We start from the raw sequence: 12,712 nt of genomic DNA on the forward strand, positions 1-12,712 counted from the left end.
TAAAACAATGGTTAGGTTTCATTTTAAGATCATAATAAACACCAAAAGCATTGCATGGACATTTAGCGAATGAGAATTTTAGGATTCATAATTTGGTAAAAAGACCGTGTGAACACTTTATTAAACAAATAATCAAATTGAAGTGCCAGAATGACATTAATTGAATAAAGGTCCGATAGTCTGTGAAAATTTGTAATTATTCTAAAAGTTTAAGTTATTAAATGAAAGTATGGCTAATTATTCAAATGTTAAGTTGCTCATCCATTATCTAAGTTGCTTTTGGACGGTATGTTGTCATTCCGTGGATGCAGGGAGAATTGTGAAAGAAGAGCAAAGCACTTTCAGAGCGAAAAACTACGTACTCAAACGAAGCACTTGTACATGCCAAGATAGATACTGGTTGCCCTAAACGTAGGCAACTCACAAACTCATCAGGACTCAGCAAACAGCCCTTTTATTTCATGTCCCGGCCTATGGAGTTCTCGCATAACTCCTTTATTGTGGACATGGACCAACAGAGAGACGCATTGGTTCCCTAATGTGCGCCATGGCAACACTCAAACTTGACAATGTTCTTCATCAAGCGGGGACAAACCGGACACTTCACGTCCTCCGGGATGTAGCCCACCATGTTCGGGATGTAGAAGTGGTGGCACCTCGGAAGGACGAAGACCCGCTCGCGGTGCTTCTGGAAGGCCGCATCGAACGTCGTCTCATTCCCTTTGACCTGCTTACTCCAATTGGTCTCGTACTGGGACAAGACCTTGGTGACGTCAACAATCGAGTCGTTGATCACGACCCGCGACCCCCTTGTGAGGACCGCGAACCCACCGTCCTTCTTGAAGTTGGTGTAGAGGCTGAGGATGTCCTGCATGAGGGGTTCGTGCACATCCGCTTTGGTTTGCAGTTTCAACAGCATAAGGCTTTCGAGGCGGCTCCAGAAGAGCTGATTTTTGGTGACATTGTGGGCGGCGATGGGGACACCATCTTCGATAATCTTCTTCACTGGCTCCTCAATTTCCTGGATTGCCTTGTTGTCTTCAGCTCCATAAAGGAGGATGTACTTTTGAGACTTGATCTGATCAGTGATAATCAATCGGATGAGTAATCAATGAAATAAGTTCTTATGGATCAGTCCTCATATCTCTACAATACAAAGCAAACGATCATGCTCTAATTTCAAGTTTTCCACAAAATTTCAGCAAAGCCTACCTCTAACTTAAGATGGGTCGTATATGTTAGCAGAAATAAGACCCTCATTTTTTATCTGATAAATCTTCCAATCAATTTAAATCAAAATCTTTTCTAACCCTCTATCAATTAATTAAGATCACTTTATAATTTAACGCAGAGCACAGTTTTTCTTCGTTAAACGATAGGGTAAAAGGAAAGTGAAAAAGAATAAGAAAACATAGAACTACTTACAGCTTCATTTATCTTAGGAATGACCATGTCAGTCAACAAGAGCTCAAACCAGCTGATGCCAGGCTTGCTACATAGGCTTGCTCCCACTGATTCAGTGAAAGGGAAAGCATCCCATTCCCAAAGCCTCATCATGCTCATGGCATTTTTGTTTGAGACTCTTCCTTGGGGATCCAACACAGTCACGATGGTCTCTTGCCTATAGTGCCACTTTTCCTTGATGATCTTGATGGCCACCCTGTTGATAAGTTTTGGGTAGCGCACTGAGTACCACGGCATTTGCGACTGTAGATTCTTGAACTGGTTGTTCACATCCTCGCCTTCTTGCTCGATGATCGGGACCCACATGATCTCATAGCGCTCTTCATGGAACTTGCGCTCGCTGTAGATCTTGATGAGGATGGAAAGGTCGTGAGAGGTCAACTTTAGGTCGGAAATCAGCAGCATCACATTCTTCCTCCGCAGGGACTCGACCTTATCCTGTTTGTAGGGGAACGATGAATAAGGATCGACATTTCACTCCTTTGGTCGCTACCACTAAAGTCAACCAGACAAATTTACGCAAGGGCAAAAACTAGGTATATAAGTGCCACTTAGGTGAGAACAAATGTTATGTCTTGATTTCAGCAAATCAGTTGAAAAAGAAATCTTTGACAAGGACGAGTTTACGACCATAGCATCATTGCAGTACTCAACTAGGAACATAAAGTTTGACAGAAAAAAAAAAAAAAAAATAGTGTTGATGAATTAGAGAGTTAGAAGATTGAACCGTGGTCTTCTTTGAGCCAATGTAAAGTGGCTGAGGATCGTCCTTGATGTAAACCAAGGCCTTGATGAGCTCCACATTATCAGTAGGGGCATTGAATAGTCTTTGCAGCCTCTGATACTCTCTAATTTCCTCTGCATTCAAATTGAAACTTATGAGAATGTTAGTCTAATATTCAAAGCATAAATATCACAAATCGAATAAATTAACTTTTACCCTTTTTTTGTTTATAATCTTCGTAATGTCTCTTGATAGTGTGGTGGATCATGTTCACTTTCCGCGCAAAGGTCGAGAGATCTTTTCCCTTGTAGCTGAAAATAACAGGAAGCCCTCTTTAAGAAAAAGAAAAAAATAACGTTCTCCTTTAAAATTTGAGTTTGTTGAAATGCTTTTAGATGATTCATTACATGTTTCCATAAAGAAATAAAATAAAGACCGTAAAACATGTTTCTTTTTTTCCCAAAAGAGATGCAAAAAAAGGGATTGTTAGTGACTCGTACTCATCGACGAGGCTGATGAGGCTGGTGAACTGAATCGAGCAAGCGAGGACACTAATGATGATCTGATAAACGCTGCTTGGGATGTCGATTGCTGTGGACAGCTCAGGAACATCTTTGCTGTCGTGCTCGAATTCCACGATGCACTCGGTCATGCTCAATGTGGTCTTGATCATTTCATTCAAAACTCCATACACTTGGATCTTTTGCACGTCCGAAGGCTTGGTGATTGCAGGTAACCCCTTGAGTATGGCCAGCGATTCAGCGAGCTTGTCCGATGGTTGGATCTGAGCGAGTCGCCAAAAGTCACCATAGAATAGAGCGAGTGACGACAGGGTAATCACAACCTTATTGACCCAGGAGTAGCTCGACAGCTCGTGAAAGATCGAGATCATCGTTTCACGCACATTTTTGGTGTCTAATGCCTTGCATGTGATCTGATAACATGATGATGATGATGATGATGATGTCGGGATTAGCTATTACCAAGCTCTAAACGGTAAAAATAGCCAAAAAAAAGCCATTCTTCACTTAAAGGAAAAAAAAAAAATATTGGAAGGGACATAATAACATACCTCACAAGCCACTTTATTGATTGCTGCTAGGGGTGGATTGAAGCCCTCTTTTGGTTGCTTGAATGCAGGGCTTCCAGATCCTTGAGTGCCCTACAGTGTATGCATATGTAAGACTAATTGCTAGAGAGAGAGAGGGAGGCACTAATTAAACGAAATGATGAGAAAAAATTATTGGTTTTAACTGTTAAAACTAAGGAAATCCACAGTTATCCCATAGAAATTACTTATAGATATATGATCAGAATTTATATCTAAAAAATTGTCAGTTTTTATTCAAAACTTTACTAATAATGAAGGTATATGTTAAGATGCAGTTGTTTCTTGAAAAAAATCTAAATATTTTAAGAATGAAATCATTTTCATTGATAATGAAAAAAAAATTATTTGATTTTTTTTTTTAAGTGTTATAAATTTATTAATTTTCAAAAAATGCTTATTAAATCACACTAAACAAAAGCATTCTAAAAGTATGTTATCCACCACGCCGGCAGCCTACAGGCCACGGCAACGACGGTCCCAAGCACCACAAACGACTGGGAGCGCCGGGTCTCTCCCTTCCCTATGATTGATGTCGTTGAGGGGAACGAGCTGTAGCCGCACACAAGCTTGACCCGAGATTGAACGTGATTGTGGGATCTTTGGCACGGCAGCACTCGACCCGAGCCCTAGATCTCAAATCCAGGGCTTGGTCAATCTCAGATTCAAGATCTAAAGCTCAAAAGTGTGGGCCGAATTCAGGCTAGAAGACAGCGACAAAAGCCACGGCCTACCAAGTGAAAATCAAAGGTGACGAGCCGCCAGCCAAGAGATGAGGCACGGGTGGTGACCGGGTGTGGAATGCCAAGGTCGCGATGGTGGTTGAGGGCGAGGCAACAACTGTCGGCTGTTATGGTGGTAGTCCTTGCACGGTGGTCCACAATTCTGTACGGAGGTTGTAACGGGTGGCAGGCAGCCTAACCTTGGTCATGCTATTTCCAACATATCGGCATTATGCTCACCTCCTAGGTGGGATTTTTTTTTTTTAATATCTGGATTTTATGTTACCTCAAGCATCAGAATGGATAAAAATCATCCGATCAAGGGTTGCATGCAGCCCATAAAAAACAATGTTGTGATTTATTCGCGAAAGCTAGTCAAATTCACTACGGTTTACACCATAGACTCACCCTTTTGAAAGATTGATAAACTTACTTAGTAAAACCTTTTTAGACTGAATCTCTCTCACACGCGCCAGCACATGCACAAAACACATGACATTATTTCAATTTTTACCTTAGGGTTGACGACAGAGTCGGCAATCGCAGCAGTTCCACGGAGGGCGTTGTCGACCAGAAGGAAGAGAGACTGGACATCAACGTCTCCTTCGTCAGGAGCGTGAATGTCGACCATCTCCTTCATGAACTTCTCGTCGTCGAAAATGGCAAGCAGGCTGTTCAACATGCTCTGGTCAACCTTGCTTCTCTCCCTCCGGAGAATCTGGCCGAGGGTCTTGCTCGCCATTATCTCGAATCTCAAAGAAATAGAGCAAGAGGAGAGAGGCTAGGCTTTTGAGTGTTTAGAGAGAGCAAAACTAGAGGAGGAAGAGAGTGCGTGGGCGGTGTGGTGTGGTGAGGGCAGGCTTGCTCTATTTATAGCCGTGGATGCAAGGAAAGAGAGTGGAGATACAAAAGATTATGGTTGAAAAAATGTTTATAGGCGAACGAAAAACTATCCAGAAGAGAGTGACCAATATCAACAAATATCCAAGCATTACTACGAAACTGGCATGCTCGTTACAGAATTTTATTTTAACAATAAAGTCTCAGTGGACGAGCTCGTTACTGCAATCCTAACAAGGTGTGAGTATGTATATAAAGTCAAGCGTTGAACTCAGCACCGCCTTAGATGAACCAAGGACTTTTGAGATTGAGATGGGTTTCATATTCGAAATTGATACCATTTCTTCATGTATGTTGAAATTAATTTCGTATGACTTGACCAATCAAATTACCATCACAAGTTTCCATTTGTGAAGTAATTTTTTTATAGGTTAATACCACGAAAAATTCCAAATTAGTGTATATGTGAAAAATTTACTGAAACTATTTTTTTTTAATATCAAAAACTCTAAACTAGTACATTTATAACAAAATTATTCTCCCTTTGTTATGAATTTACACTCCTCTTTGCCAAATTTACTCGTTTTAAAGTTCTAAATCACCCAATTTCTGAAATCCTCATTCATTAGGTAAATATTTTGTCATTGTTGTGAATAAATGAGTATACAACTATAACTTTGGGTGTGTTTGTTTTGCGGAATATATTTTTAGGGAAAACATTTTCCTCATTTTCGGCGTTTGGTTTGCCTAGGAAAATGAGTCAAAGGAAAACGTTTTCCTAGTCAATATAAAAAGTTTTCCTATCATAACTTAAATTTAGGAAAATGATTTCCCTTTTAAAAGAACCAGAAAACATTTTTCGAATCCACCAAAGCTTAGATTTGGTGATTGGTTTGCAAACAATTGTTTCTATAAAATTATATTTAAAAAATTTTGAATTTTACATTTTTCATTTCTTAAAAATTTAGAAATTTTTAATTTTTAATTTTTCTTTTGTTCCTTTTTCTTGTTCTTTTTCTCCATCCATCGCTAGTCACAAGGACAACCGGTGAACTTTGGCCTCGCTAAATTAGGCAAGTTCACAACCTCCGACGGGCAAGGCTTGAGCTCACCCGAGGCCAGTGAACCTCAAGCCTCGCCAAATCGGGCGAGTTTGTGGCCTCTAGGGCAATCCTCGAGCCTCACCAAATCAGGCCAGCTTGTAGCCTCTAGCAACAAGTTGATGAGGCTCGAGCTTCACCACCAAAGGCCGGCGAGCCTAGACCCTCGCTAGATCGGGTGAGCTTGCGGCCTCGAGCGACGAGGCTTGACCTTGCCGAGCCAGCAAGCTTGCAACGAGCTTGTAGTGAGGCTCAACGGCAAGTGGCAAGGCTCACTAGATTGGGCGAGCTTGCGACCTCCAAGTGACAACTCAAGCTCACCCCTTGTAAACCAGCTGGGGACGAAGCACCAAAGGAAGTAGAAGAGATGGCACGAGGAAGCAAAGGAGCAAAGGAGAAGAAGAAGGAAAGAGAAAAAAAAAAAAAGAAAAAAAAATAAAAATGATTAAAAATTCGACTTTTTTAAAATTAAAAATTTATAAAATAAAAAAATCAAATTTTTATATGGCTTAGAAAAAGTGTGAAATTATTTTCTAATAAATTCAAACAGCAAAAAACATTTTCAATTATACATCACTAAATAAAGAAAAACAAATCGTACTCATGGAAAATGCTTTCTAGAAAATCATGTTTATTTATTATTGAGTTTTCCGCTAAACAAATGGAGCATTTGTTTATGTGTATGCTTATCTTTAGATGTATTAGCCTATGTTTGCACATCATATTTTATACTATTTTTTAGCATTTCTTTAGTGACGGAAAAAAAATTTCAGTAGTGTGAGATATTTTGATAGAATAATAATTTCTAGTAATCATTGGGAACCCTTACCAGCTTTTATATGTTATAAAACGTGGAGGGAAAATAAAAGAGAAATTGGTCGAGAAAATGGAGGACGCGATTCACGTGTTAGATAGGAACAAGGTGCTTTGATTTTGCATCGTCCCTTTTCGTTGGTAGGGCAAAGGTGCTTTACCTCTCACCTGTCCCTCCCTCTCTCTCTCTCTCTCTCTCTCTCTCTCTCTCTCTCTCTTTCCAAGAATTCACTAGCACTCCTTTAAGCAGGGACTTTCTTGGATGCTCGACTTGGTAAAAGGGCTCCTCACCAAAAATAAGAGGGGCTTTCACTCCTACAAAGACTTCCGCGGCCCATCCTTTTGCGAATTGTATGGACGATTAGCTACACAAATATATTCTTTATTTTAATATACTCATGCTCGCATGTCTCATAACCCTAATTCTCCCTGTATCTTTTTCATCCCTAGAAAGAGGAAGTACCCTCTAGTTACTTTACATTCTAGAGATCCTGAGATTTGGACGAAGACCGAGATGAAATTTTTTAGGGACTTGCTAAACACTGTATATCTCCATTTCCAAGAATTTAGTGGCACTTTGATTAGGCCTTAAATGAATTTAAGTTGCAACATTAATTAGGGTTACGTACTTAGATAATTTTTAATCTCTAAAGATTAAGCTAATTAGAACCCCTTTTTCTACTAACCATTTTAAGACTTGTTTCTTGCTTTGATTATTACATCTTAGTTTTTTAAAAATTTCCTGATCATGAAGATTTCGTTATCCTGATTTTATGATGTCTCATGTATAAGAAAATATATGATTGAATGGGCTAAAAGATATTCTGCCAAAATTTCGTTGATAAATTCAAATGTAGTTAATAATATTATCAAATATCTACATGATATATAATTCCAACAATATCGAAAGATTTAATTGGTAATAGTAAAGTCAAGTTTGACTTGATAACTATTGAATCAAACCACACACTAGTAAATACAATTTAATTTTGTAGTTTTGTACTCCTCCAAGTAAAGAATTTAAAATAAGTTGGTGGACACCCCCAAATTTGAATACTTTCCGGTATTTATTTAAACCCCTAACCAGCTAAATAGTTTGCCATCTACCAAATACATCCACTTATAGAATGTACAACTTGCGATTATGTACCCAGTTTCACTAATCTAGCATTCAATCAGCAAATTCACCGTGGATCACTAGTATCGTGTATTCGCTTTCTCTTGTGCCCTTATTTTCCGAAACGGAATGGGTTTCAATCTCATTTTTTGGTTTATTAAGAATGGGTGTTTGGAAGTCTTTGGTCATCTTTTTAAATGAATGTCACTTAATTTCTTATGCATGTCAAATAGATAAAGAGCAAGAAATCAACGCACGAAGTAACCCTCCAAAAGAATATGCAAGTAAGATGATTCATAATCAATTTTTAAACGTGGAAAGATCGAGAAAGAGGTCGCTCAATCGGCTGGACCTGCTTTGCATTGACACCTTTCGAGAATCGAATCAAATCTTGTCCCTAACTTTATATCAACTCAGTTTTAGTGGTACAATGGCTCCATCATCATGTGTTTTCTTAGTCACCTGCCAAAGGCAAGAATGCGGATGCTTTTGTAAGTTTGCTATTAACCGATGAAAGAAACATCGCATTAATCTCGCACCGGTGTCATATGATGGATGAAATGGTCAAAATTGCAAAAATAAAATGTAAAAGCAATGGGCATACCTACAATTATGAATAGAGGCAATAAATGGACCTTTATGTAAATCTGTTCATTTGATTAATCTTTTATAAAAACACACAAATGGTTCGGTCCTATGATTTCATTAGCCGAACGAGAGACATAGTCTCCAAAATTATTCTTAGTTAATGAAGTTGCAATTGAGCAAAATATCCATCAATCCAAATCGAATACTACACCCCTTTTCCTTTGGTTCTGATAAGCCTAGACCTTCAATTGCTGTCAAGTATATTGAGGGACGTCATTAATCACTCAAGCCATTACGTCAGCACAAAATGGACAGAAAATGTAGTAAATTCTCATAATTACTTTATGTCGTCGTGTTTCATTATGTTGTTTCTCTTTCGACATGGGGGGAGGGGGGGGGACCAGTTTTTGATGTTAATAAAGAGAGGGTGGAAGGACCAACGAGAAATCTAAGGCTTTTCATTTAATTGCCTCGATAGGTAGGTAGAACTGGCCCCAATAGGACGTATTTAGATTCAGACCGACAACCACCCATTAAAATCTCTTAGATCCGAGACAATATCTCTCTACTTCATTAGAAAAATGCATTATTGGTGACCAGAATCGTTAGACCAATCGCTACAAGCAAATCCAATGGTAATGAGTATGTTCCTAGTCCCTCTCCATAATAGATGCTAATAATGTTTATCAGAATAGTCAACCTCCCATAAGAATTATGCAAATTCTTGAATCTTCTAATCAAGGCCCAAACGATGAAAATAATCAAATTAATGCCAGTCAAAATAATCAAATCGATAATAATAATTTGGCAAACCAAACTAATCAATAGGTTAATCAAACGCCAAATATTACAAATATAAGGCCAGTGACTCCATTGGTACCACCCAATGTGAATAATCTTGTACGTCTAATTGCCAATTGATGTTAATATAGATGATCCAGGAAGACCAACATCACCATCTAGGGGGCAAGATGGCCAACGAAATCCTCAATTAACCCCAGCATGGTGTTAAAAAAGTTCGACAACACTTCTATCTAGAGAGGGGTGTTGTTAGACCCGTGTATAGGAAACTTTATACTAAATGGATCAACAATTAGCTTTTTCCTAGAGGCTTTAAAATCCCCGATTTCGCCATCTTTACTGGCAAGGAAGAACAATTGACCATGGAGCATTTTAGCCCATTTGTAGCCCAATATGAGGAAGTAGAAACAAATGGGTTCTTAAGGCTTAGGTTGTTTTCAGTGTCTTTATGTATAATTGGGCAAAGATTAAAAAAGATGAAAGAAAAATAAAAAGACAATTTTATTCTCAATTTTATAGAAGATACTTGAAGTATCAATCGCTAACTTGGCTAGGCTCTATCAATACAACAATGAGTCAATCAATCAGTATATTGTTTGATTTAAAAATGTTAGCAATAGATACCTCACTTCACTCTTAGATAAAAAGTTCATAAATTTGGAATTGTTGAAATTCAACATAAGAGCAAGAGTCGAAGGTCAAGATTTTGCCAATCTATTCCAAATGGCAATGCAAGTGTCCAAGTATGAGCAACTACACAAAACGTGGCTTCAATGGAAATATATGAGCTAATGGATGAATCTAACCAACGTAAAAAATTAAAATAGCTGTGGCAAAAGTAGTGCTCGACAAGTTTTATGTTTTTCCAGCCTTAAAGCCTTCCAAAATAAAGAAAACAACAATGGCTAAGACTGAAGACTCTCAAGTTTGCTCATTCAACATTAATAAATCTAACAAAATTTGAGATACTTTTGAAAGATGGCATAATTAAATTAACCAAAGGCCAAGTAATTTCAAGAAAAAGACGATTTAGTAAAGAAATTGCTAGTGACGCCATTCATTGAGCCATACTTCAATTAATTGTCCCTAAAAATAATTCAAGAGGCACTTGGGTGGCAAAATCAAATTTACTGATGATAACAGGGTATATGATAACTCTTGATTATCTAACTCAGAAGAAATGAATAGTTGATAATTATTCAATTTTTTATGAGAGTACACTAGAAAATGTCCAAATATTATGGTATACACCGCTAAGATAGTGGAGTTGATGCAACCATTGAATAGTAGAGTGAATATATTCATCAATGTAATGGATTCGTTTTAACTATCAAATAATAAAATTGATGTGACTTTTAAATAACAGTCCTGTATATATTCATATAACCGTCAAGTAATAAAATCTTGATAACTATTTGTATTAGTTGATTGCGAGCCATAAAACTTGCATTGTACTCTTGTATAGGATTAAAGTGCAATTAGTGTAACTTTATCTTCCGTAGGGTGGATCCGTCCTAGTCCGATTTTGCATTGCACCATGGGATGAGGGACACGTTTGACGACGGAGAGCTTTCACCTGGATCTGTTTCCATATCGGGATGTACCATGGCAATGACTGAAGTACGGTTTTTGTCTTCAAACGTGTTCCACGCATCAACCGTTTTGGACGACTTTTTGGAGTAAAGTCAATCCTTGCCAGTACAGAGAATTTACATGCAACCGTTCGGACAAATTTGTAGTGTGAACCCGAGACCTCGCCTTTGCGGACCCAATGAACACGGCCTTGAGTCGCGAGCCGACAGAGATAATGAATGCATGTCTCTTCCCAACACGTGCCAAAAGAGAAAGGAATCTATCATGACTAATAATGAACGATGACTTTTTATATATATTTCTCCATTGTACTTTTTATAAACAACCGTTGCTCAATCAAAGAATGCCCAATTATTCATATTTACTTCCAGATTACCACAACATTCCAGTACCTTTATATTGCTGACAGCAATTGTTACCAATATTAGCGTTTTTAATTTTCTTGTCATTTATGTTTCTCATCCAACAACCAACACATGACCCTTCACTCATTGGTCCATAATTCGGTGAGTATCTTGTCCGACACTTTTCGATATATCAGGATATTAACTCTTATTTTTAAATGAGCCATAAAATTCTTCATTTTCTCTAACATGCTCTACTTGCTCCCTCTCTTAGTTATCATCATGTCCTCTTTGTCCACGAGATTAGAGTTCTCATGGGTTTTTATATATAAAGAACACCTATTATTTTTTTATCATTAACAAGGATGAGAGTGTGCAATTAACGTAACTACCTCTCTTAAGGGTTACCATTGGAACTCCATACCATGTCACAAAGTATTTCAATTATGAGTTTGTCGAGTCTGGCTTTGCAATACCCCAACGCTACGTGTTCATTTCACACACGCGGAGATTATCCTCTTATATGTACATAGATTTGTTTCTATAATATGATGTGCCATGACAATGACTGAACTACGTTGTTTGGCTACAACGCGCTCTACAGGTCTCCGGGGTACATTGAATCCTAGCAAATACATGCAAATACATATAGAAAAAGCCACGAAAAGAGAACCGAAAGGACAAATATGTTGTGTGAACCTGAGACGAGGCGACCTCCATTGCCTTGGAGGGCCCAAGACTGCAGCTTCAGTCACGAGACGAAACAGATCATGAGCGCAATGTCTACTCGTCATTATCGTAATGCGTGCCAAAAAGAGAGAGGGTTGCAATGGACCAGTTGTCACTTCTTAGGACTATAATTGGGAAATTCGAATTTAATGTGACTTGATGGGCCGACCAATTGTCCACGGACACATCGATAATCGTACACTGAATTCCTAATTTATTGAACATTTCGAAATTTATATGTTTTAAATGTTTCAATGTTAACTTAAAATTTTCCAGTGCTATAAAAAAAGTTAAATATAAAAGTTAGAAGTCGAGAGGCCCGTCGTGCTTTATCAAAAATGTATGCATTGTCCCTTAGTATGGCACTAATTTGAGTTATTTACTTAGTCTAATGAGTTTGGTGTTTGTGATTTAAGAATCATCTATCATTACTCAACATTCTCAAGATGAATTTTAAAATAATTGAGAAAATACATTTTGATTGTGACTTTCATCACATATAATTAATTTTCTTTCTGTCACTATGGCCTAAATTTTGCTTATATAAGAACATTCATCAGTAATGTATTTCAACTTGAAATTTCCTCACTTCTAATGATTACACATGAGGAAGCTCAAATTCTGCTAATCGTTTCATGTATATATATATTTTAAAAATACATATTGTCCATGTGAATTGGTCATGATCTTTTCGATTTTTTGTCTGCATAAATGTAAATAAACATCCTGTTCAACCACCAAATTAACCTCGTAAGTATGAAATCTCCCC

At 37.9% G+C, this 12,712-nt stretch overlaps 1 protein-coding gene across 1 annotated transcript; it reads right to left on the bottom strand.

Moving 5' to 3' along the window:
• Nucleotides 1–359: 359 nt before the first annotated feature.
• Nucleotides 360–4,833, bottom strand: LOC104416113 (protein SIEVE ELEMENT OCCLUSION B). Its single transcript, XM_010027549.3, has 7 exons — nt 4,533–4,833; nt 3,261–3,350; nt 2,689–3,122; nt 2,405–2,499; nt 2,192–2,322; nt 1,426–1,902; nt 360–1,078 (listed from the first exon to the last, which is right to left on the bottom strand). The coding sequence occupies exons 1-7, from the start codon at nt 4,758–4,760 to the stop codon at nt 536–538; spliced, it is 1,998 nt and encodes a 665-aa protein (XP_010025851.2). The 5' UTR covers nt 4,761–4,833; the 3' UTR covers nt 360–535.
• Nucleotides 4,834–12,712: the final 7,879 nt, after the last annotated feature.

The sequence above is a fragment of the Eucalyptus grandis genome, chromosome 8 (assembly GCF_016545825.1).
Source record: "Eucalyptus grandis isolate ANBG69807.140 chromosome 8, ASM1654582v1, whole genome shotgun sequence".
Taxonomy (NCBI): domain Eukaryota; kingdom Viridiplantae; phylum Streptophyta; class Magnoliopsida; order Myrtales; family Myrtaceae; genus Eucalyptus; species Eucalyptus grandis.

Coding starts and splice junctions, on each gene's coding strand:
- LOC104416113 (XM_010027549.3), bottom strand. CDS start 4,760: ATGGCGAGCAAGACCCTCGGCCAGATTCTCCGGAGGGAGAGAAGCAAG. Junction 2,323..2,404: donor AGATTATAAACAAAAAAAGG/GTAAAAGTTAAT, acceptor ATTTGAATGCAG/AGGAAATTAGAGAGTATCAG. Junction 1,079..1,425: donor TTCCTAAGATAAATGAAGCT/GTAAGTAGTTCT, acceptor ATCACTGATCAG/ATCAAGTCTCAAAAGTACAT.